Genomic DNA, 25,343 nt, shown 5'->3' on the forward strand with positions numbered 1-25,343 from the left:
GTTGAGTGGCGGGGTGTTCCCTTCTTACCCCGAGTGCTGTTTCTTGTCTGTTATCATGGCCTCTTTCCCAACCCGATATGACTGGCTGCTTCCTTGGCATATCCAGAGGAGCTCAGGCTCACCTTGCCAGGCTGTGCCTGGTGTGGCTGTGGTGCGCTGGGGGCCTTGTGTGCTCTCCCACTCTCGGTTCCTGGGCTTCCTCTCAACCGGGGTCCTCTGCTGCCACCAGTGTGCAGACTGCACACACCTCCCAGTGTTTTCAGGTGGGACTCCCTGGTCAGTAAGATGGAGCATCCTTCAGGCTTCCCCATGTGCACTGCCCTTCTGGGGTCCTCTCCCAAGCGCACCTCCGAGGCCTCCCAGTCTTCAGCAGCTTCAAGGCCTGTCTAGTGAGCCGAGATCCTTTTCTTGTGGCATCCCTCTGGGACCCCGTCCTGCCCCCACTGAGATGGTGGCAGCCTAGGCTGTCTGCATGTCTGCCATCTTGGACCTGCCTTTGCCTCCTCTTGGCCTGAACCTTGGTTCCTTGCACACCCTGTGTACCTCTGAGACACTACCTTTCGGCCCAGCACCCGGGGGTGCTGTGTAGCTCTCCTTTGTCTGGGACTGCAGCAGCCAAGCCGTCCTTGTGGGTTCCTGAAACATCTCTGTGGTGGTTAGGTATTTGGGTTCTCTTTTTTCCTGGGTTTTCCAAGGTTTCACCAAGGTCTGCCTTCCAGAGGTTCTTTTTAGTTTTTATTGATGGCCAGGCCATTGCTTTCTTTTTCTATTTTGAAAAAATGCCTTGCTGAGGTATAACTTGTATGTAACAAATGGATGTGATTCTTTGCGTTTTGACAAGTGACAGTAACTTTTTTTTTTTTTTTTTTTTGATGGTGCTAGGGATAGAACTCTGCCTCATACATGCTAGACAAGCTCTACCACCGAACTAAATCCCCAGCCCTTTTAAAAAAATTTTATTTTGAGACAGGGTCAGGCCAAGTTGCCCAGGCTGGCTTGAACATGTGATCCTCCTGCCTCAGCCTCCCAAGCATCTGGCATTGCAGTGTGGCCATCATGTTGGCTGACCATTTAATAGCCACTAGGATGGAGGCTGTGTTCTGCCACCTGTGGAACCCTGCTTTGTGCTCCTGTGCAGCTGACCCCTAGGCACTGCCGATCTGCTTTCTTCATGGGGATTTGTTTTGATAAAGTGTTTTGCGCCGTGTGATCTTCCTGGGTCTAGCCTCTTTGATTGAGCATCCATCAGCAGTTTGCTGTTTTTGTGCTTGGATTTCTGTTATATAAATGCACCATGATTTATCATCCCCTGCTGATGGGCACTTGGGTTGTTGCTGATGTTTATTTATTTTTTGGTACTGGGGATTGAACTCGGGCACTCAGCAACTGAGCCACATCCCCAGCCCTATTTTGTATTTTATTTAGAGACAGGGTCTCACTGAGCTGCTAAGCACTTCACCATTGCTGAGGCTGGCTTTGAACTTGCAATCCTCCTGTCTCAGCCTTCTGAGCTGCTGGGATTACAGACCTGCGCCACCATGCCCAGCTGATGTTGTCTATTTTGATATAGGTTCTAGGAGTCTGTTTGGCGCACATCTCTGTGTGCTGATGTGTTTTCATGCATTCAAGTAAATGTTTAAATCACATGATACGTGTATGTAACTTAAATATAGCAGTATATTTGAACCATAGTTTAGAAGCAGCTATCTGAACGCTTTCCAGAGTGGCTGTGTCCTTTAAACTCCACTGGCAAGGCAGAGTTTCAGTGGCCGTGCTGTTGAGCCCATGCTTGGTGCAGTCTTCACTTCAGCTGTGGAATGAGGTTCTCCTGAGGTGGGTTCTCCTGTGCTTTCCTGTGTGTGTACCTGGGAGAGATGTCTGTGCTTTTTTATCAGGTGCCTTTTCAGGTATTCTACCCTTATTTACTTTACCTTTACTTTATTTTTTCCAGTACTGGGGATTGGACCCAGGGCGCTCTACCACTGAGCCACACCCTTACCCCTTTTTATTGTATTTTGAGACAGGGCCTCACTGCATTGCTCAGGCCAGGCTGGAACTGTGGTCCTCCTGCCTTGGCCTCCTGAGTTGCTAGGATCACAGGTGTGCATCATTCGTTTTCACTCGTTTTAATTGACTATTTGTCTTATTATCAAGTTGTGATAATTTGGAACACTGTATGTACTGGGAATCCAGTGCCTTCTCAGTCTGGTCTACTCCCAGTCTGGTCTCCTCCCTCCCTCCCCCCCCCCCTCCTCCTGTGTGGTACTGGGGATCAAGCCTCGTCCTGCATTGCAGTATACCCCAGTCCTCCTCACCATTTTCTTAGTTGGTCTGTTGAAAAGCACAGGCTCCTGAGCCCTGCAGCCCACATTGCAGTGCTTCTATCTTAGAAATCTCTGCCTATCCCCGCTGGCTGTGCCATGGTCTCAGTTCTTGTGCTGGCATCCCTGACCCCTTCTGAGTTCATTCACTGTGCATGAGGGTGTGAGGTTTCTGGCTCCTGTGCAGAGGCAGTTCTGAGGCCCTCTCTGAAGGGCATCTTCCATTCTCCTTTGCTTCACAGTGGTGGCTGTGGGAAAACCAGTGAGTCTGTGTTGGATGCTTACATCTTTTCCACGAATCTGTGTGACTTAATTTCCTGGCTGCGTCGGACAGTCTGTGGTTGATCCAGACTGTGGTAGTACTTGTAAGTCTGTGGTGAGATAATGTAGGTCTTTGAACTATGCCCTTTTGTTAAACAATAATCGTTCTAGCTGTTCTAGGTCTGCACATTCACATCAGCTTGGCATTTCCTGCAAAGGGCATTTGCTGGGATTTTGAGTGGGAATGTGTTAAATCTAGAGCAGTTATCAGTGTTGCCAGTGTTGAGGCTCACAGTCTGTCAGCATGCCCTATTTGAGCATGGCTGTAGATTTTCAGGGTGGCATCTTGTATAGAGTTTCTGAATTTGTCCCTGGACTTTTAATGTCTTTGGCTGTGTCCTAAGCAGTGGCACACAATTTTATCTCCCTAATTTTATCTCCTAGTTAAATAGAAGAGCAAATTAAATACTTGAAGGTATTTAGGTTTTCTATTCAATTTGAATAGAAAAGGTTTAGATTTTGTTAAGAAATTTTAGGTCAGTTTTGGTAAGAAATGTGTCAGTTTTAAGTAAGTAGTTGGATTTGTCGGCATAAAGTTCTTTTTTTTTCCTCTAGGGCTGGCAACCAAAGCCAGGGCTGCGGGCACGCTGGGCACGCACCCTACCACTGAGCTTCCTTCCAGGCCCATACATTTCACTTTTTATCCTTTTAGTGTCTCTGCAGTCTGTGGTGCTGTCCCATCTTGGTTTCCTGATCCTGGTGATTTGTTCCTTCAGTTGTTCTGGTTTATCAGCATTATTAGTCTAAAATATCTGCTTGTCATTTTTATTGGGTTTCCTCTATCATTTTGTCCATTTTCTTTGTTAGTGTTTTGTTTTTTCCATTTTTTCTTTAATTTGCTCTTCTTTATTTTCCCTATTCCTTTTGTCTTAGTTTTGGGTTGGCACATCGGAACGGTATGTGTTTGTCAGGTGGGCTGGTGCTGTAGTCCAGGTGGCTGACACCTAACACGTCGGGCCCAGGTGGTGAGCGTGCCCCTCCTCACGTAGGCCCTCTGTGATGAGCGTGCACCTGTCTACAGGGACATGGAAGCAGGCAGTGAAGTCCTGACGTGAGTGGTCAGCTGAAGCCAGTCATTCAGCCCTTCCTCCATGCCCATGTGAGCGTTCAGAGCTGTCGACTCTTCCATGCAGCGCTTTTGCTGTGTCTTATGTGTTTTTATGTATTATATTATTTTTAGTTTCACTGGTGAATTCTTGTTTTATTGGTGGGTTATCTGGAAGGCTTTTGCCTAATCTTGAATATTTGGAGGGGGTTCCAGACATCTTTTTGTGTCTTTGATTTCTAGTTTAACCCTGTGGCCTGAGAATGTGCACTGTGTGTCTCACTCTGAATGGGGAGGCCTGTTCTGAGGCATGGGTGTCAGCCCCTGGGTTGGTGTGGGGGTTGTGTCTGCTGCAGTCTTGGTGGGTGGCTGTCTCCTGGGCCTGATATCTGGTCACTCGGAGAGGAGAGGAGTGTGAAGCCTCCCCTGGAGCCTGATTTGCTTCCTGCTTCAGTTCTGCCAGGTTTTGCTTTTTTTTAGTATTTTCAGTCTATTACTGGGTTCACGCATTTTAGTCTTTTTATTTTTATTTATTTATTTATTTTGGTACCAGGGATTGAACCCAGGGTGTTTTACCACTGAGCCACATCCCCAGCCCTTTTTTAAAATTTTGAGATAGGGCTTCACTAAGTTACTGAGCCTGGCTTTGAACATGCAATCCTCGTGCCCAGCTTCAAGAAATGTCCCTTTTATCACCAGTGATGTCTTTGTCCCAACAGTCTCTTTCGCGGCATGTCAGGTGGCCTTTTCCCTCTCCCTGGCTGGTCTCTTCCTGGATGTTTCTTGTGTGCCCGTAGCTGGCCTTGCCCTCTCACCTGAGGACGTGCCTCCTCGTGCAGTGTTCAGACCAGTCACATTGACCCTGATCAGTGCAGGCTTACTGTCCTGTCTGGCTTCTTTGTCTCGCCTTGGGCTGAGGAGCTGTACCATCGAGCTGCTTCCCAGGGCTTGCCGGGTTGCCTCCACCTTGTGCTCCCCTGCCTCAGCCTCCTGGGAAGCTGGGATGGCAGTGGCCCACAGGGCCTGGCTGGGCTGAGTATTTTCAGCACTCCGTGACACCTCCTGTGTTTCTTAGGTTGCTTCTTTGTGGCACTCTGCATTTTCAGATGGCCGTGGCTGCTGCAAGCACCATCTACTCCAGGACAGAGAAGGACGCTGTCCCTGGGGCTTTGGGGCTGCTGTCACCCTTCATTTCACGGCAGCCCTGATTGGTCATGCAGTTCTGCTCTCAGCGCCAGTTACCTTTTAAAGCAGTTAGCATTGAGAATAAAAGTCTCCAATGTTTGCTTATGTATTTTTCAGTTTTTGTTCTTTTTTGTACTGACCAAAATTTTCAAACTGGTGGAGGGCCCCTTTACGCTCTTAATCCTTTAAGATTATTGCGGGCCTTAAAGAGCTTTTTAAGAAAAGTTCGATCTGTTAGTATTTTCCATATTAGGAATTTAAAAAAGAAAAAAATTTTAAATAATTTTAAGTCCTTAATTTTTTTAAATTTATTTTTTAATTGTGGTTGGACACAATACTTATTTCACTTATTTATTTTTATGTGGTGCTGAGAATCGAACCTAGGGTCTCGCATGTGCCAGGCAAGTGCTCTGTCGCTGAGCCCCAGCCTCAGCCCAGAAGATTTAAAACATTTAAAAATGGTAAACATAATTCATTTTATGTTAACATAAATGATGTTTTTTTAAAGTGAGAATAACTGTATTTTCCTAAGGAAAACATTTAAAAGTAGCGATATCTTATATCTTCAGTATGTGGCTTGCTAGAAGACAACTGGGTTCTCCTATCCTCTTTTGCATTTAATTGATTATAATATGTTGTATTTCATTGAAGTTTATAAGGAGAACCTGGCTTCACATAGATGCTGCAACAGAGAAGAGGGTATTTCTGTTATCTTCTTGGACATGTGTGCACCTCTGCCTTCAATATCACACCAAAGCTTGACAGCAGCAGCTTCCCAAAGTTGAATCGTAATGGAGCCTTAGAAAGCCATCAGCCAAAAGGACGCACATGCACTGAGCTCACCATTTTAGGGTGTACAGTCGAGTGTGTGGCACGTTTAGAGGTGTGGGGCCAGCCCACTGTCTCAGCAGCGGAGCACCTCACACGCCTGGAGGGAGCCCTGCCTGTCAGCATCACTGCTCAGACCTGGCAGCCCCTGGCTGCTTCTGCCTGGGCATGTGTAGAAGGAATCATGCAGTGAGTGGTCTCTTGAGTCTGCCTTCTGCCCCGTTCCTGTTTCCAAGGCTCACCTGTGCCGTGGCACGTGCCATTTCCCACTGGCTACCTCTGAAGGTTCAGTTTCCCCATCCTTGCTAGCACTTGTTATTTTCTTTTCTTTAAAAATTTTTTTGTAGTTGTACACAATAATTTTATTTTAGTTATTTATTTATTTTTATGTGGTCCTGAGGATCGAACCCAGGGCCTTGCACATGCAAGGTGGGTGCTCTACCACTGTGCCATAACCACAGCCCCTTTTGTTTTTTAAATAGCTTTCCTAGAGGGCATGAGGCAGTCGCTCCTTGTAACTTTTGTAATAATGACATGGGGCCTCTTTGAGTCCTTACGGGCCTCTGGTCTTCTGGTCTTTTGCAGCCTTCGGATCCTGGCCCAGTGGTGAGCTTTCTGCCCTGTTCAGCCCCAGTCTTTGTCTTCCTTGCACTCTTCCTTGGTCTTGGAACCAACTCATCCATGGTTTCGGAACACAGTGTCTGTCCTGTGGAGTGCTGTTTAACCCAGAGTAGATCTCCTAGATGTCACCTTTTGTGGGCGCCATCTAGCTTTGGGTTGTAGAAACAAACATTCCAAAATTTTAGTTTTTGTTTGAGATTCGTTATTTTATCCAAGCAACAGACTCTGGCAGACGCTTTGATGACAGACATCCTCCATTCCACATCTAGCAGTTGGTGGCTTGACACCGTGTCTGACAGACTTGCAGGGCCTGGGTCACCAGGCACTATGATTGCCACATAGCAGAGGAGCCGTGGGCCTGTTCCCCATGTGGTCACATAGGATGTAAAGACATTACACTGAAGAGCGCATTGAGCTTCAGTAAACCCACCAGTGTTTACTGCTCCCAAGAGGATTGTAGGTAAAATAGGGCAGTTAGTGAGGTAGAGTCCAGTGATAGCCCAGTGCCATTTCCCTGGTTGTGTGGAGGGCTGGCAGTTCTCCGCCTTGGTTCTGCACCATCAATGCCAATGTTGGTGCTGTGAGAAGGTTCAACTCATCCTGGCATTTGGTGGGTGTAGTTCTGACCTTGTGCAGACCCTGGACATGTTTGCCCCGCGTCAGCAGCCTGAGTGTCCGTGTTTCTGTGTCACTTTCTCCCCCTATGCATAGGTCCTGTGGTACTCTTACTGGTGGTTCTCTCCTGTTCAGAGAGAACTGCTGTTGGATGTGGAATCCTAGGCCGGCATTCTTTCCCCAGGACGAGAGGTGGTTCCTGCTGCTGGAGTATACCTTGGTGTGGGTGAAACTGGGTGACCGTCCTTGCCCAGTTCTGCCTTTGGAAGGCAGTCTTCTGTTCACAGCTCCAGGCCCCAGGACAAGGATGGAGGCGCTGGCCTCTCATTCCCACCCTCCACCCGTCTGGCTCAGCTCCCAGGGCCCAGCTTGCCCATCACCCTTCTTGCTGAGCTCTCTTCTATCTCCTTTGCCCTGTGGGTTTCCAGCTTTTAAATTTCCCTGGTCTGTGTGGATTTGACAGGGTTCAGAAATACAGGCAGATGTTTAATTTGCCAGATTTAGTCTCCTCCTCGGTGATTTTTTGTAAATAACAATTATATTTTCCTTTACATGACCATTTCTTCGGAATTTTGAAATTAATTTCCACTTTAAGTAGGAGGATATGCTTTTGTATTTGTTTCCTTTTTGCAGTACTGGGGATGTAACCCAGAGCTGCGCATGTGCTAGGCAAGTCTCTACCAAGAGCTATCCCCAGCCACCCCTGCCTTTTACTTCACTTTGAGATAGGGCCTGGCTAAGCCACCCAGGCTGGCCCGGAGCCTGTGAGCTCCTGCCCCATGCCTGGCTGCCTGGTACTTTGTACAGTGGTTCTCTTTTTCAAAGATTGAGCATTTATCTCAGGTTTGTCTGTCTTGATTAGATATAGTCCTGTTTATAAGACTGAGATTTGTCTTTTTTCTGCTTTCTAATCCATGTTTTCTTTACATGTTATCGACTTTCCCTGTGTCCTTCCCTTGGCTCTCAGAGCAGCTTCTTTCTCATTGCTGTGGTTTGCAGGAGTAGCGTGTGCTCCGGTCTGGGGATGACATAGTCCTGTGCCTTCTGCTTACAGCTTGGACCACACCCCTAGCGTGGATGCACGTTTTTCCCTTCTCATCTCATCTGTGCAGTTGGGGGAGGAGAGAGTACGCATGTCTCTAGTTTTTAATGGTGTATAGCTCAGCTTTTAGTGTGAAATTTGCTGAGAGTTGTTTCCTGGTGGTTAGGGCAGGTGGGACCCATGCCCAGTCAGGCCAGCCTGTCCTGAGCACACCTGCTGAAGGTGTTGGCAGTGTGTGCTGAAGGACAGCCTTGCGCTGGCGCCAGGAGGCATGTGAGTCTCCTTGCCGAGGCTGGCTGACATTATTATCCATGGCCAGCCTTGGGTCACGTGAAACCCCTCCATCTCTGTGTCTGTGTCATGGGGCTCTCTGGGAGGGAAGATGGAGGTGCAGGTACCAGGAATGTAGAAGCCTCCTTCTTAACACATTCTTCTTCTACTTTAGGTAAATCTTAAAATGAGAGAAATAACAGAGAAGGAAGTTAAATTAAAACAGCAATTACTGGAAAGTCCAGCTCATCAAAAGGTAAAGAGCAAATTTAATATCTCTGGAATGCACTGTTATTGTTAATCCTAGTTTTAAAGAATTTGACCTGCAGCTACTACTTGCTTATTCTTGTAACTCACCAAAAATGAAGCCAGCCTCTTGGATTCTCCCAGCAGCCTTGTTGTCAGTGCCTCGGTGAGGGCTGACCATGGGCGATTTGTCTCCCTTCCACCCATCCCTGGAAAGGGGTCGTGGTGCTTTGCCTGCAGGAGGGTGCAGGTGCACTGGGTGCGGGTGGGGGAGCTCTGAGTCAGGGGTGTAGGCTTACCTGGGAGTTAGCTTCTGAACATCAGCAAAGGAGGAGAGACTGCCCAGTGCCAGCGGTGCCTCTGTAGATCCCCGAGGTGGCCCCTGGGGTACAGTGGGACTGGTGGCTGTCTGGGAAGCCTGGTACCAGGTATCAGGTGGCAATGTGTGTTGAAGAATGGTGCAGATGGGCGTGTCACACGATCTGGGCATTAGTCTCTTACCCTGGCGTCATTTTCTCTTCTGCCAAGCACCTGTGTGGTGAGTCTGCCTCAGTTAGGTGTGTGAACGATGCCACCAGCCTGTGCCATCTCCCCCTGGAGAGCCAGGTCCTGCCTCCCCTCATGGCTTCCTCTCCCCACGACCAGCATTACACACGGGCTGCGGCCAGGCGCCTCCCTGGTCTGGCTTGTGGGCACCGTGCCTCCTTGGCCCTCAGATGTGTGCATGTGTGGACACTGACCAGGTGCTCCCCACTTGGAGTGGACTTCTTGCCTTGGTGCCCAGCCCTTCCCAAGTGCCAAGGCATTCTTTGCAAAGGTAGCAGGGTGTGTCACCTTCCCCTTGAACCGCCTGGGCGATGTGGTGTGCTGAGGTCCTGTCCAGCGGAAAGCTTTGACTCACTGAGGCTGTCCCACCTCTGCCGGGTGGGTGCCGTGTGAGCGCGCCTGCCGCCCGTGGACCTGCTCTGCTGACGCTCCTCTCACCTTCCTTCCTGCTTCCTGAGCAGTCTCCCTCCAAGTGGTATTGGAAGTTAGTGCCCGTAAGTGCCCCAGCCTCAGCTGCCACTGAGAGCATCCTGTTGCCATCACGCGCTTCCATAGAGCTGCTCGCACCCAGAACTGTTCTGTTTTTGTTTGTTTGTTGATTTAAATGTCCACGGGGGGTGGTTCCACTCTGTAGTGAGCAGGGTGGCAGTGTGGCACTTTGGAGCCCAGCTATGCTTCTCCCAGTCTCAGTGGCTTCTGTAGGTGGACAGTGTAGTGTGACTGACACAATGTGTCCCTTCCTGATAGACACAGAGGTGGATGATGGCCCACTGGCCGTGTTGCTTTTCATAGGTCACACATCCTTCCGATGTTCCCTTGTCTGATGGGGCTCAAATGTGACACCCCTAGTGTGCCTGCGCTGGGTTGTCTGCTTGGGATGATGGCTCACTTGCAGGGTGCAGGTGGACAGCAGAGAGGGCTTTTTCAGTATTTCTGTTTCTCTGTTGTCCTCCTTGTGGCCTTCTCCCTGGGCCTTTGTGGAGTGGGCAGAGAGGTGTGCCTGTATTCCCAGGCAACGATCTGAGTTAGGTCAGCACAGATGCGGGCTCCTGGAGTTGGGTGACTTTTCACGTGAGAGGAAGAAGCCAGTCACCTTGTGGAGTAGGAGTCAATGATCCAGCTGTGGGCTGCCTGGTGGCCTACTCTGCAGAGGAGCCAACCTGCTGCCTGCCCTTGTCGGTGCTGTGGCACTGGGTGGAGCCTGCCCCTGAACTTCTGGACACACAGCTTTCTTAGTTGGCCTCTCTGAGCCCCTTCGGCTGCCTGTGTGCTATAGCTTCATGATTTGGCCCAGATTATCTTGGGCCTCCCTAAGTGGGGGACCTTGCTGCTCTCTGGATGTGTTAAAGAGGAAGGAGAGGAAATCACCCTATGGAGGCCTGCATCTCTCTCAGCCTGATCCAGAAGTGGTTTAGGCGTGGGCTCACATGGAGCTGTCCCACGGGGAGTGCCGCCTCCGATGGGTTTCGTGGAAACAGAAACACGTGACCAAGAGCAGTGACCCTGGAGGTTTTTCCTAGTGTAGGGCTTAGGACCATCCTCCCTGATGTTGGTGGGTGGCAGCAAGGAGAGGCTGGGTGAGGATGAGGCAGGAGGAAGGTCTGCCTTAGTACGGGCAGCCTGAGGTTCGCAGAGCCGGGTCTGCACGGCTGCAGCGGGCAGACAGTGCGCTGCCCACTTTCACCCATGCCTCCATCTGTAATCGAGCATCCATCTGCTTTGCTGCATGCCGTGCCCACTGCGTGTGTGCTGCCTTGGAAGCCTGGCCTGGAGCATGCCATTGCACACTGCATGCTGGAACCCGCGGACTTTGCACGTGTGGTACAGTATGAGGCGGGTGCCTGTGGGAGCAAGTGCCGGGGGCTCCGAGAAACAAGTTAGAGTGTGTGCTGGCCGTTCCATGGACATAAAACAAGCCTTACCCCTAAATTTAGAAGAACATCGGGAGCTTGGGACATTTTATGCTTGGGACAAGTACTGATTGATACTCTACACAATATACTTACCAAGATATCAACTCGAAATTTCTAGATTGCCGAGACAATTCTCCAAGTTGGACTCATCTGCAGAACTCGCAGAAATCCAGTCCTTATTGTAGACAGCTGGGTTTCTTCCTCTAGTTCTCCCTCTGGAGAAAATGTGGCTGGAAATGCTGTGCATTAACGCTGCACTGGGCTGCCAACACAGGAGACGTGAGTGCACTGCAGGCCCTTTTACTGACCGGCCATGCTCAGCAGATGGGGGCATAGAGCCGAGGGACCCGCCTGCTATGGATACCTGGCACGTGGTTCCTCTGAGTGCAGAAGTGTGGGAGCCTTGACCAAGTGCGTGTTTTATGAACACCTTGCACGGATTTAGTTTCCTGATGCTTTGTTGTATTTCTTAGAGTGGCTGACGGTTGCATTATGAGAAATTTTGTCTAAACTGGTTTCTGAAATTTCTCTGACACTATAATAATGCTGTTTTGTGGTTTTTGTAATGACCACAGTTCACGCTGCTAACCTTAGGAAAGTGACGAGCTCGCTCTTCCAAGCATCAGGACATTCACCACTTAACTTGTTTCTCGTTGGTTTGTCGCTGTTGGCTCCTGGTAGTGTAGACGTGCCTCCTGCCTCTGTCCTGGTGTGCCTGGTGCAGCGGCAGTGTAGTTGGATTAGCCTTGGCAGTGCGAGCCGTCATCGTTGCTACCAAGCACAGTCCTGGGTGGAGACGTGGACAGGTGTCTGGTCGTATGGGGTCCGGATACTGGGCTCTCACGGGGAGTACCGCTGCTGTCCTGTCTCCAGTGCCCCGTGGGTCCTTGCTGCAGCAGCGTGCCTCCCGCGAAGACCCTTCTCCTTCTGTCAACTGCAGGTTCGCTATCGGCGAGAGCACCTCTCGGCTCGGCAGGTGCCCTGCTTCCCGTTGCTGGAGGACTTGATGCGAGATGGCAGTGACGGGGCTGCTCTCTTGGCGGTTGTCCACTACTACTGCCCAGAACAGATGAAGCTGGACGGTGAGTGGAGCACTTCCTACAGGCCGAGGTGTGCACCTTGACACCAGCTGCCGCTTGCAGGCAGGGCTCCGGGGAGAGATCACATGTGGACAGTGTCTGGGGACCATTCCAGGCCTGGGTCTCACCTGAGTTGCGATGCAGGCTGGAGACCCTTCCTCCAGCTGACCTCAGACAGCTCCAACTTGGCTTGGGGATGCAGAGCTCTCTGCCAGGTTCAGCCTGTTTATCTGTCAGCTGGTGGCCTACGGCGGGTAGAGGGAGAAGCAGGTGGCTATGAGTGGCAGGGATGGTTGTCTGCCAGGGTGCTCTGGGGACACGGATCCTAAACGATTGGGGTGTGCCAAGTGCCCTTCTTTCTGGAACGGAGAAGCAGAAGGCCAGGGGCGAGCCCCAAGCAGCGCCCACAGGGAATATCTCAGTGTCAGTCCTGAGTGGCGTGGTGCCCTGTGGGAGTATGGGTGTGCCATGTAGTAGTCTTTTTTTTTGATACTGGGGATTGAACCCAGGGTGCTTAGCCACTGAGCCACATCCCCAGCCCTTTATTTTTATTTTGAGAAAAGGTCTTGCCAAGTTGTTAGGAGCCTTTCTAAGTTGTTGAAGCTGACCTCAAACTCAGGATCCTCTTGCCTCAGCCTCTCAAATCACTGTGCCATAGGCACGGGCATATGGCACAGCACCTGGCCATATAATATTCTTTTTACACACAGAATCACCTCATAGACACAGAGCTGCCTTTTTGCTGGTCTGGTCTCAGATTTGTAAGTTCAACTGCTCCTATTGCCATAGCCTCCTGAATAGCTGGACCACAGGTGTGTGCTCTGGGCAAGATAGAGCTGCACTTCAAGGGCTGGGAGGCCCCTCTGCCTCCAGGGAGAGCCCACATGTGGGTCTGGGGGGCGAGGGGGGTGCCTCAGGGAGAGGGCTAGAACAACCCTAGGGTCACCCTCAAATTCCAGGAGGCTCCCCAGTGCCGTCTGGGTCAGGAGGAAGTGGGTGGGAGAAAGGCTGAGGCACTTTGCTCTGTGGTGTGGGTGTCTGGGGAAAGGTGGGTGTCAGAAGTGGCCCGGACCAGGGGGAATTCTAGCATAGAGCTTCCCTTCTGAAGCCACACAAGGAGATGGTTGTCCCCAGGCTCAGCACCAAGACAGGTGGGAGAGGACAGAAGGTGTGGCTTGGTGACGGATACAAAGGACAGAGCGGAGAGCCTAAGGAAGACGCGGGGATGCTCAGCGGCCTTGCTGGGCCTCCTGTGCCTCGCCAGGGCCCTTTCGCCCTCACTCTCCTGCCCAGGGCAGTGCCTTCTTGCCGCAGTCTAGCTGGGCACAAATCACCGAGCCGCCACAAAGCACTTGTATCTACAAACAGGAAACTTTATTGCCTGAACTCCAACAGCATTCCACGCACACTCCCCGGAAACTCTCCCGAACGCCACCCACGCGGCTCCTTCAGGAACACACCACACACCAACCGGAACTCCCTCCACCGGAACTTCCCCAACCAACGCGAACTCTTCAGGAATCCCCGCGAGAGCTCAACCTGAACTCAACGGGAACTCCGTGAGAACTCAAAAGTCATCATCTTAATGGCTCGCTGGCGTCACCTCTCAACTACTACTTCTGGCAAAAATGCCATGCGTCATCCCAACTCCGCTGTGGCCCTCAACACCTTCTCAGCTCTGCCTTCCAGTCCGCTGACCCGGTTCTTCCTGAAGGACGTAGTGGGGATGGGGTTGTGGTTGGTGGTGAACAGCGCAGGGCGGCACAGCCGCGCTGAAGCCCAGAGCAGCTGGGAGCAGAGTGTCAAGATGGTGAAAGCAACAGCATTACAAGGAGTAGCCCACAGGGCCACGTGCGGCTTGACAGACGCTGAAGAGACACCATCAACAGCCATCGTGGAGTGTGCTTTTTAAACATAAGCAGTTGAGGGCTGGGGCTGGGGCTCAGTGGTAGAGCACTTGCCTAGCCTGTGTGAGGCGCTGGGTTTGATTCTGAGCACCACTTACAAATAAAAATAAATGAATAAAATGAAGGTCCATCAACAACCAAAAAACAAAGCGGTTGAAGTGCATGTGCAGGCACCTCTAGAAGACGACCTTGATGGAGCCCACTGAAGACATGGCTGCAGACCTAGTGACACCAGAACTCCCCAGCAGAACATGGGAACCAGTCGCACAGGTGTGGCCTGCTCCCAGGCTCCTGTGATCCCAGTGGAGTGGCCAGCGTAGGCTCTCCACGGGCAGGTGTCCTCCTCTGCTGCTTTGGTCAGGCTCCAGCATTGATGTGGTGCCTGGGCAGATGGGCGTGGGGCAGACACTTGGAGTACGTCAGCACTCCACGACCTGTCAGACAGGAGGAGCTGTGCCCTCTGCTGCGCATTGTTAGAAGGAAGCAGCTTGGGAATTGGTTCAGCTGCGTTCACCGCGGTGCACAAAACTTCCCAGAGAAAGTTGTAGGGAAAAAATGGAAGTTTTTCTAATCAAAAGTGACTTCAGAACAAGGAGATTGGGGAACTGAATCGCACCTTCCCTCTTGGATGAAGCCAGGGTGCATCCAGACTCCTAACAGCAAGTCACCGACCAAGAAGTAGAACAGAAGGGCAAAGGAGCCCCAGCAGGGAAGAAGGGAGGTGAGAGCACCAGGGCTGCACAGCAGAGGTGACTCTGGCGCCTCTGGCCTCCGACCCTAGTGCAGGGCAGGCACAGGTGAGGGGGGGACACCGAATCAGGCATTTCTGTGACATGCTCCCCACATCTCGCCTGCCCTGCCAAGTCTCTGTCCTTGCCTGGCTCCATGGGGCCGGTATGTGCAGTGGGGAGGAGTCTTCTCTGTAGAAGCTGGCCGGGGGGGGGGGGGTGACTACCACTAAGGACCTGCAGTTCTCTGCCAGGCAGCTGGCCCCCGCCTGGCACCTGCAGCCAAGCCTTCTTCCTGATGCTCCTGATGCCTTCCTCTCCATCCTCCTGTGGCTGGTTACCACAGGTCCCCTGATGTTTGGGACAGGAGGAGATGCAGTGGCGAGGGACAGAGACCCAGGAGTGGAACAGATGCTGGAAGGAGGGTCTGAGTGTCACAGATTAAGACCAGAGCATGTCCAGAAGCAGACTCCAACGAACTCTGGGAAGGGACATGCTTGGCTGCTGAAATGTCAAGAGTTCACTAATAAGCTGCATGACACACTTGAAGAACTCTCCCAGAAGTGGAGCCAAAGACAGCCATGAGGGCAGGGAGAGGAAGCTCACAGAGGGCGTAGGGAGAGGAGGAGGGGATGCAGGGAGCCAGCGGGGAAAGCCCAGGGTGCACTGGCAGGGCTTAAGGACCCAGGGCCTTATGAGGGCCACAGCACTCAGGCCGACACCCATGAGATGGGGTGGGAAGACAGCAGTGGGAGTCCTGGAGTGGGACACCACAGTGCCCCAGAGCCAGAGGCTCTGGTGGTCTGTTGTCGAGGGGAGGAGGGAGGCTGCAGGAGCACCAGCACTCAGGCTGGAGCGCCCCCCAGGGAACCTGTAGACCCGGGCAGGCAGGACACCCCGGAGGGGTTGCAGCAGGACCCAAGCAGGTGCTGTGCAGCTAACCTGCGGGAAGGGAAGCTCCCTCTGGAGCTGACCACCACCCTGCAGGGGGCCTTAGAGATGCCCCTCCTCCTGGGCCTGGCACTCCCACCAGGACAGCACAGTGGGTGTAGTCTGCCCCTCCATGCCAGGTTGGGAGGCAGAGTCGCTTTTAAGCTTAAAAAAATTCTCCGTGGTGTTTTAAGACTTTGTGTAACATGTTAAAAGTGAAAAATTTAAAAATTAAAGCAAATTCAATAGAAAAATAATAAATTATTAAAATAAAAAATTTTTAAGTTCTAAAGAAAAATATGTAAACTAAAAGCTTGTTCTTTATTTTGATACTGGGGATTGAATTCAGGGGCACTCTTCCACTGAGCCACACCCCTTTGTGTTTTATTTAGAGACAGGGTCTCACTGAGTTGCTTAGTGCCTTGCTTTTGCTGAGGCTGGCATTGAACTCATGATCCTCCTGCCTCAGCCTCCCAAGCTGCTGAGATTACAGGCATGCGCCATTGCACCCAGCGCACCCCCCCCCCCTTTTCCCCGTTTTTTTTTAATTTGGTGGCAAGGATTGAACCCTGGGCCCTGTACATGAAAGGCAAGCACTCTACCAACGAAGCCATATCCCCTAAGGATTTCTTTTTTCTTTTTTTGTGGTGCTGGGGATTGAACCCAGGGNCTTCTTTGGGGCTTTTTTTAAGAGGAGCTTTTACCCTGACACTAGGGATAGAGTGGTCTCTCCTGTGCCCCTGAGGGGCATTTGGGCTGCTTTCCTGACTGACAGATGGGAAATCCTGCATAAGGTGCTAGACGGCAAGGATGCAGCAGCCAGGTGCGTTCACATGGCGTCCCAGAAGGAGCAGCTCTGGCCTGCTGGAGATGTGGCTTAACCTTCATGGCTCCTTCCCTGGGTGGCAGTGAACCCGGTCAGCATCTGCCCAGTACGAATGTCCTGTCTAAAACGCAGGGAGAACTGTTCAGAACCGGGAGTGAAGCCAACAAAAGGGATGTGAGAGAAAAGTGTGAAGTATTTTAAAAACTGGAAGAAAAAAACCACAGGCTTTTCTGTGGCGCTTGGAAGAAGACTTCGCTTTCTTGGGTGACGAGTCAAAGCCTGAGAAGTGTGATTTCTCCAGAGTGTTCTGCAGATTTATTGCCAATCCAATAAATACCTGTATTTTCATAGACACCGGCAGGCAGTAGGACTTTCTGCAGTCCCTGGGGGGCCCAGGCAGAGCACTCGTTTCGTAGCACTTTGTTTTGGTGAGCTTGCTTCAGGCAGTGCTCATGGTCTCTGTGCACTATGCCTCCAGCCTCCCCACTCATTGTGCTGTGTCACTGGGTAGCAGGGGCATTGTAGGCCACTCCTGGCCCCCTGGGTCCTTGGTTTCCTTTGGCTCCCTTGAATCTGCAGGCTTCTGCCTTCAGCTTGTGTGACCTTGTTGTGGGGCAGGTCCCTCCAGCACAGCTGCCCCCGTGGCCTTGGCAGTGCTGGCCTGGTGGGCTGCATTTCCCCACTTGACCGTGTGACTTGGCTTCATAGTGACTGGCTTGTCTGTGGGAGAGGTGGGGGGGCTTTAACCCCAGTTCTCATCAGAGGTCTGGTCCAGTCTCGCCAAGTGCCACTGTGTGGTATTCACTAGCATCCCGCTCCTAGAAGTCCACCCTTTGCCTGTAGGCTTATTGATTCACATTTCAGAATACATCTTTATGCCCTTATAGATTTTTATTTAATTCAGTGGGTTTTAATTCATTTATTTCATTGCTTAAATTGTTCCAGATTTTAGCCAAGTTTTTGTTTGTTTGTTTGTTTGTTTGTTTTTTTGCAGTGCTAGGTGAAACCCAGAGCTCACAGTTGCTAGGCACACTCTCCCATTGAGCTGTACCTGGGCCCTAGCCAGGTTAACTTTGAAGAACAAGAACATGGGCACTTGTTCTGTGAATGCCAACTTTTGTTTAACTTTCTGTGAGCTAAGATGGCATGACCCTGCTCAGGGATAGACACCTGTAACAAAAGACGTGCACACAGAATCCAGAAGAGAGACTGTAGGCTGCTGTTGCAGGGAGGGTCTTGCACTCTGCAGGGAGAGGAGAAGACTGATTAGTCTCAGTGGTGACAGACAGCACCCATCCTTAGACTAAACACCTAGACCTCAGAAGTACCAGTTAAGGTCTTGAAAAACAATCTAATTTGTACATACTTGTAAACCTTTGAACATTTTTTTTAAACTTAGAAATAAAGTTAATTTCAAATGAGTTAGCACCAGGCGTTGTGGTATATGCCTATAATCCCAGCAGGGTGGGAGGCAAAGGCAGGAAGATCTCAAGTTTGAGATCAGTCTAGACAACCTGGCAAGTCCCTGTCTCAAGATAAAAAATAAAAGGGCTGGGGTTGTGGTTCAGTGGTAGAGTACTCGGGATCCAATCCCCAGTACCCCACCCAGCCCCAAGGTGAGTGCTCCAACTTCTTTGGGGCTTTTTTTTTTTTTTTTAAATTTTTCAGAAGTAGTTGGACACAATACCTTTATTTTGTGTATTTATTTTTATGTGATGCTGAGGATCGAACCCAGGGCCTCACACGTGCTAGACGAGCTCTCTACTGCTGAGCCACAATCCCAGCCCCACCCTTTTTAATTGCTTTTATTTTTTATATACATGACAGCGGAATGTATCACAATTCTTATTACACACATAGAACACAGTTTTTCATATCTCTGTTTGTATATGAAGTATGTTCACACTAATTCATGTCTTCATACATGTACTTTGGATAATGATGTCCATCACATTCCACCATCATTGCTAACCCCTTGCCCGCACCCTTCCCCTCCCACCCCTCTGCCCTATCTAGAGTTCGTCTATTCCTCCCATGTTCCCCCTCGCTACCCCACTATGAGTCAGTCACCTTATATCAGAGAAAATATTCAACATTTGTTTTTTTGGGATTGGCTAACTTCACTTAGCATTATTTTCTCCGACTGCATCCATGATTTTATTCTTATTTTATTCCTGTAAATGCCATGATTTTATTCTCTTTTATTGATGAGTAATATTCCATTGTGTATATATGCCACATTTTTTAATCCTTTCATCTACTGAAAGGCTTCTAGGTTGGCTACACAATTTAGCTATTGTGAACTGTGCTGCTATAAACATTGATGTGGCTGTGTCCCTGTAGTATGCTGTTTTTAAGTCCTTTGGATATAGTCCGAGGAGAGGGATAGCTGGGTCAAATGATGGTTCCACTCCAAATTTTCCAAGGAATCTCCATAATGCTTTCCTAATTTGCAGTCCCACCTGCAATGAATGAGTGTGCCTTTTTCTCCACAGCCTCGTCCACAGTTATTGTTGTTTATCTTCATAATAGCTGCCATTCTGACTGGAGTGGGATGGTCTTAGAGTAGTTTTGATTTGCATTTCTCTAATTGCTAAAGATGATGAACATTTTTTCATATATTTATTGATTGATTGAATATTCTCTTCTGAGTTCATGTTCTTGGCCCATTTATTGATTGGGTTCTTGTTTTTTTGGTGTTTAGCTTTTTCAGTTCTTTATATACCCTAGAGATTAGTGCTCTATCTGATGTATGAGGGGTATAGGAAAAGAAGAACTTAAATTAGCACTATTTGCTGATGATATGATTCTATACCTAGAAGACCCAAAAAGCTCTACCAGAAAATTTTTAGAACTAGTAAAAGAATTCAGCAAAGTAGCAGGTTATAAAATCAACACCCTTGGGGCTGGGGTTGTGGCTCAGCGGTAGAGCGCTCACCTAGCACGGGCGGGACCCGGGTTCGATCCTCACCACCACATTAAAAACATAAATAAATAAAGGCATTGTGTTGTGTCCATCTACACCTAAAAAATAAATATTTAAAAAAAAATAAAATCAACACCCATAAATCAAAGGCATTTCTATATATCAGTGACAAATCCTCTGAGAAGGAAATGAGGAAAACTACCCCATTTACAATAGCCTAAAAAACAAACAAACAAACAAAAAACTTAAGAATGAACTTAATGAAAGAGGTAAAAGATCTATAGAATGAAAACTACAGAACCCTAAAGAAAGAAATCAAAGAAGACCTTAGGAGGTGGAAACATCTAGCTTGCTGTTGGATAGGCAGAATCAATATTATCAAAATGACCATACCACCAAAAGCACTATACAGATTTAATGCAATTCCAATCAAAATCCCAATGGCATTCCTCATAGAAATAGAAAAATCAATCATGAAATTCATCTGGAAAAATAAGAGATCCAGAATAGTGAAAGCAATCCTTAGCAGGAAGAGTGAAGCAGGTGGCATCACTATACCAGGCCTTAAACTATACTATAGAGCAATAGTAACAAAAACTGCTGGTACTGGCACCAAAACAGACTGGTAGACCAATGGTACAGAATAGAGGACACAGAGACTAACCCACATGATTACAGTTATCTCATATTAGACAAAGGTGCCAAAAACATGCATTGGAGCAGAGACAGCCTCTTCAACAAATGGTGCTGGGAAAACTGGAAATCCATATGCAACAAAATGAAATTAAACCCCTATGTCTCACCATGCACAAAACTCAACTCAAAGTGGATCAAGGACCTAGGAATTAAACCAGAGACCCTACACCTAATAAAGAAAAAGTAGACCCTAATCTTTATCATGTGGGATTAGACCCCAACTTCCTTAACAAGACTCTTGTAGCACAAGAATTAAAACCAATTAAAATCAATAAATGGGATGGACTCAAACTAAAAAGTTTCTTCTCAGCAAAAGAAACAATCTGTGAGGTGAACAGAGAGCCTACATCCTAGAGCAAATTTTTACCCCCTTGGGGCTTTTTGTTTGTTATGGTGCTGTGGATGAAGCCCAGGCCCTGGTGCACTCTGGGCACGTGCCCTGCCTCTGAGAGCCAGCCCAGCTCTTCCTTTGTTTTAACATGACTTTCACAGCAAAGCAGAGGCGGACGAGGGACAGTCTTGACAAGGGACACTGTCTCAGAGTCTCCTTTTTAGTGGCCTAGGGAATCCTTGCCTGTACTGCATTTACTGATTGAGGGCATGACATCCTGCATTGGCCTCCCCCTGAGTGTGATAGCAAAGATCTCTGTTTCATGGAAGAGATGTATGCTGTGCAATCTTCTGGTCTGGGGACTCTGACCTTCCCTAATAGTTTGGATTTTCTGCTTTTCCCTGCCCACACCTTGCCACCTGGACATAACTGTGTGCACAGGGTTTCCATTGCCAAAGGAAACCGCCATTCTCTAGCCACATGCAGCAAGGCTCTTTTGCAAACTCAAAAACTCAAAGGGGAGAGCGCAGTGGAAGACCACCCTTGGAATTTCAGGGTTTCTGTGGGATGCATAGGGTTAGCTATCTCATCGCTTTTCCTTGAGCATTTTCCTCCTGTGTCTATTGTCGTGTGTAAAGCTTACTCACAAGGTGGTTTTGTTCAGAGTCACACCTGTGTGCACCCCCTCGGGGCAGAGTGCTAACACTGCCTCTCTGTGTCTGCTAGACATTTGTCTAAAGGAGGTGCCGTCGCTGGCCGACAGCCTGTACAACATCCGGCTGCTGAGGGAGTTCTCCAACCAGCACCTGAGCAAGTGCTTCTACCTCACCCTGGAAGACATGCTCTACGCGCCCCTGGTGCTCAAGGTGAGGTGGCCCCTCACCTGTTTCAAGGCCGTGAGCGCCGTGCTCACAGTGCTCACAGGGCTCATGAGGGCTCACGGTGTGCCTCTCTTCCCTTCAGCCAAACCTCATGGTCTTCATTGCTGAGCTTTTCTGGTGGTTTGAAAATGTCAAGCCAGACTTCGTCCAGCCCAGGGATGTTCAGGAGCTGAAAGATGGTGAGTGACCACCTGCACCATCATGCCCAGGCTCGAGCAGCCTACCCAGAACCCTGTGAAAGGCAGGCGGGTTGGCTAGCTCCTATTTAGAGTAAGCTATTCTCCCTGAACATATAATATGTCAAAATACACTCTACTGTCATGTGTATCTAAAAAGAACAACAATAAAAAACTGCAGGTAGTTTTCTGTGCTTCTTGCTATGTTCTAAGTAACCATGAATAATATGAATATTTCTGTAAAATTGCTATTTTTGCAGCTAAAACGGCATTGCAGCAGAAAAGTAGCCGGCCTCCTGTCCCCATCTCCAATGCAACCAAGCGCAGCTTCCTGGGCAGCCCTGCTGCACTGAGCCCCGCTGACCTGCCGCCACCTACTCAGCCACCAGCCGAAGGCGGGCATAGGTACCACCTCCATCCCGAAGAAGCTGAGTGTCTGTAAGTCACTCTGTGCTTTCCAGAATTAATTCACTATCTTGTTTCCCTTTTCATCGTCGCCCGAAGTTTTAATTAAAGTTATCTTTTCAATAGGTCATACATAAAACACAGAAGAGTAGCCGTGGCAGCCTGTGCTCCTGCCCTGACCCTCTGGCCAGAGGCCAGCAATGGTGCCAGCCTCTTGCGGGCCCTGGTGCCTAGTTCTTTCAAGCCCGTGCTTCCAGTTCTGGTGCTGTCCACAGCATAGGTGTTTCTCCAGCTCTGTCCACAGTAAATCACATAGTTTAACATGGTCTGAAGAGTAGAAGAATTAAATGACAGTTTAAATTTGCTTTGTTGCAGAGTCTGATAGGATGTGTGTGTGTAGAATATATAAAGAATGAAATCCTCTTTGCATCTCAAGTACCGTGAATTGTTTTCTCAGAGATAGACCTACCCAGGAAGAATATCAGTTTGCTTCTTTAATTTCAGCAAGCAATTAACTTGGCTCTGGTAAGACAGTAAACAGAGCTGTTTCAAGTGTTTTTGGTCATCGGCACCTGACTGGACTGAGTGGATCTGGGGCAGATTGGCAGCTGCAGGGCAGGATGAGGGAGTCTGTGCCTGGCGTGTGAGCATGTTGACGCACCTGTCATTGTCTGTTATTGCCGTTACTATTACTCTGTGGTGCTGGGATGGAATCCAGGGCCTCCCTCAGGCTGAGCAAGCGCTCTACCTCTCAGCTACACCCTAGCCCAGAAGGTAGTTTTTAAACGTGGAGATTGAGCTAGGCTTTAAGAGTACAGCAGTACTTAGAGTGATTTTTGAGCAGAGCTTGTTGCTGAGTGATTCTGTGGGGCATGAAGACCTCTGTTGTCTTGGGCTGCAGAGTTGAGTTAGGAGGAAGGAGTCCTTGGAGGCGGAGGCAGTTCCCTGGTGCTATTCAGGGCGGGGTTTGCCGTGTTCTGTGTGGGGCTCTGAGGCCTGGAGACAGACTCCTGGAGCAGAGGTGGAGCACTCTGGCTGACATCTGTGCTGAGGCACGGGTGTCCGTTCTCCATGCGCCTCTCCACATTCCAGTCCCACATCAGCAGTGTGTGTGTGCACACAGACGTTATGGGTGCTGGGTGTCATGGGTGCACGCTGTGGGCCTGCTTTCTACCTCCCTGTGCACCCTGAGGTTTTCGCTCATTGGGATCTCTCCTGCAGCACACTCTAATAACTATTTCTCTTCGCAACTGGGCTGGTGGCTAATAGCCATAGGAGCTGTGAGCAGCTCTGGGCAGGTGTTCCCCTGCCTGCCCAGCTCCTCGGGGACCCCTGCACCCCCAGCCATTCTGCTGGCAGCCACACTGCTCCCTAACTGTCTCCCACCCTCTCCCGCTGTCTTTCTCTCCCTCCCTCTTGCTCTCTCCTGCCTCTCTATCACCCCTGCCCCATTGTCTTTCTCTATTCTGACCCTGGATGACCCCCTGCCTTTGTGTCTGTAGGCTTCTTAGCTGTGGCCAGGGGACTCAATCTGCTCTTAACTTTGTCACTTCTCCCTTGTCCAAGTTCTCCTGAGAGTGAAATAGCCAGAGTAGCTGCCCTGTGAGGCCAGTGTTCCGACTGCTGGGAGCCATGCCCACTGACCAGTGCCCTTCCTGCATCTGCGGGGCTCTTCAGGGGCACACCTCATAGCACAGGTGTACACGCACCTCTCGCTGCCCCTTGCCTTTCTGGACTGTAGGGCAGAAGTGGAAGTGCTGCGGGCAGCTCTGGAGCTCCTGGTGGACATGGCTCTCACGTCCTCAGCCACCAGGACTGTACAGCACCCCTGCTTCTCTGGGTGTGGGATCCCGTTCAGGTCACTCAGAGCCACCTGAGTTAGAGTTAGCTGGATATGGTGCGGTCATCTTTGTGGCCTTTCACTGAACCAAGAATGTGCAGTTTTGAAAGTCATCTTTTTCAGGCAATTGCTTTTTCTCTTTTTTGCTTGTCTCAAAAGATCACCTGGCCGTGTGCTTGAGTGTTGCTGGGGGCTTGGGAACTGGCTGTGTTACACACTGTAACCAGAAGTACCATATCCCTGTCTGCAGCTGTGGATTTTTATCTCAAGTTTGAAGTTCTTGGTATTCTTTCTTGGTTCAATTTCATAGAAATCAATTTTTGCCAGAGAACTTTTAAGTTGTTCACTCCTTAACATGAATTCATCATGGTCTGTTATTTTATGTGCATTTGATTTGGAACTTGAAGTTTGATTAACTAGTGATTTTTTTTTTTTTTCTCAAATTCTTTTTCCATTTAGTGGGAAAGGAACTTCTGCCTTTAGCCCTTCCCATCCTTTATTGCCACTGAGGCAGAAGCAGCAGAAAGCAGTGCAGGCAGAGGACAGCCCTGGTGAGAGCACAGTCCCCTCCACAGCCCCTTCGCCACCTCTTCTCGCTACTGTTGAGTAAAATAATGTTCCTCAAAACCGAATCATCTGATTCTGGTGTAGTAATTTTAGTTAATGTTTGCAGAACAAGTTTTAATTTGTATTGCTATGTCTTAGAATTTATCATTCTATAGTTACAGTGCCAATAATCTAATAAATCCCATGTGGCACCCACTGAATTGGTGTGCCGTGCCTAAGCAGGAGCTGTTGACAGTCACCCAGTGTTGTCTTTGTGCTTTGGGCTGGTTGCTCCTCAATCATACACGACTCATCATTGGGACTGTTGAAAGTGGCACTGTTCTGATGGTCTGCTTGCTTGAGCAGCTCTGGCCTGTGAGTTAGGCATCATTTCCTGGAGAAGTGGCAGCTGATTGAAAGAACTTCCACGGGTGCACAGTTAGTCACTGATGCTGAACTTGCTTGTTTCCTCCGAACTGCAGACCAGCGACATCGATCTAACTCTTTAACCCGAGTCGATGGCCAGCCACGAGGTACGGCAGTAGCGTGGCCAGAAAAAAAAGCCAGGTGAATCACTTTGAAATGATACATTTCTATTTGGGGTGTTCATGGGACTGAAGCTGCAGTTCTCCAAATGCTTCCAGGCCCCTGAAGGGCCTCCAGGACTCTTGGAGAGAGCTCACAGGCCCAGTCATCTCCATAGTGGTGCCAGGTGCTGACCGCCCTTTTTGTCTTGTTCTGTCATGGGGTGCATGTGGATGTTCCCGGTGGCCATGTAACATGTGGTGCCATGACAGTCAGGTGTGAGGGTCCTGCCAGCCGGCATAAAGGCTCATAGGATCAAATCATGTCACTGATAAGATAACAGGGAGTTTTCGTGTCATAAGCTTGTGATAGGCTTGTCATAGTCACAGTAGTGACTGCTCATCGGCATTTGGAGCATACTGGAGTTTTAATTTCTACTATGATGAACCGAGTCATATTGACAAGTATAATAAAAGCTCTTAGGAGTCCTCAGTAATTTTTAATGATTATTAAAGGGGTCTGGGACCAAAAGGTTTCAGAATCACTAAGCTACAGTTGTTTCTGGTTCTCTTTTCTCCGGGGAGGGGTTTACTT

At 49.5% G+C, this 25,343-nt stretch overlaps 1 protein-coding gene across 1 annotated transcript in view; it reads left to right on the forward strand.

Moving 5' to 3' along the window:
- The window catches only part of Camsap1 (calmodulin regulated spectrin associated protein 1), a gene marked incomplete at its 5' end in the record, with an annotated part of 59,129 nt that overhangs the window by 21,846 nt on the left and 11,940 nt on the right, over window positions 1-25,343 (forward strand). Inside the window, 8 exons of the mRNA XM_048813420.1 lie at window positions 8,424-8,504; window positions 9,502-9,534; window positions 11,894-12,035; window positions 21,103-21,242; window positions 21,340-21,436; window positions 21,694-21,871; window positions 24,138-24,229; window positions 24,707-24,791. Coding sequence (XP_048669377.1) covers window positions 8,424-8,504; window positions 9,502-9,534; window positions 11,894-12,035; window positions 21,103-21,242; window positions 21,340-21,436; window positions 21,694-21,871; window positions 24,138-24,229; window positions 24,707-24,791 — 848 coding nt within the window. The remainder of the gene's footprint in view (window positions 1-8,423; window positions 8,505-9,501; window positions 9,535-11,893; window positions 12,036-21,102; window positions 21,243-21,339; window positions 21,437-21,693; window positions 21,872-24,137; window positions 24,230-24,706; window positions 24,792-25,343) is intronic.

This window comes from Marmota marmota, unplaced genomic scaffold (genome assembly GCF_001458135.2).
Source record: "Marmota marmota marmota unplaced genomic scaffold, marMar, whole genome shotgun sequence".
Taxonomy (NCBI): domain Eukaryota; kingdom Metazoa; phylum Chordata; class Mammalia; order Rodentia; family Sciuridae; genus Marmota; species Marmota marmota.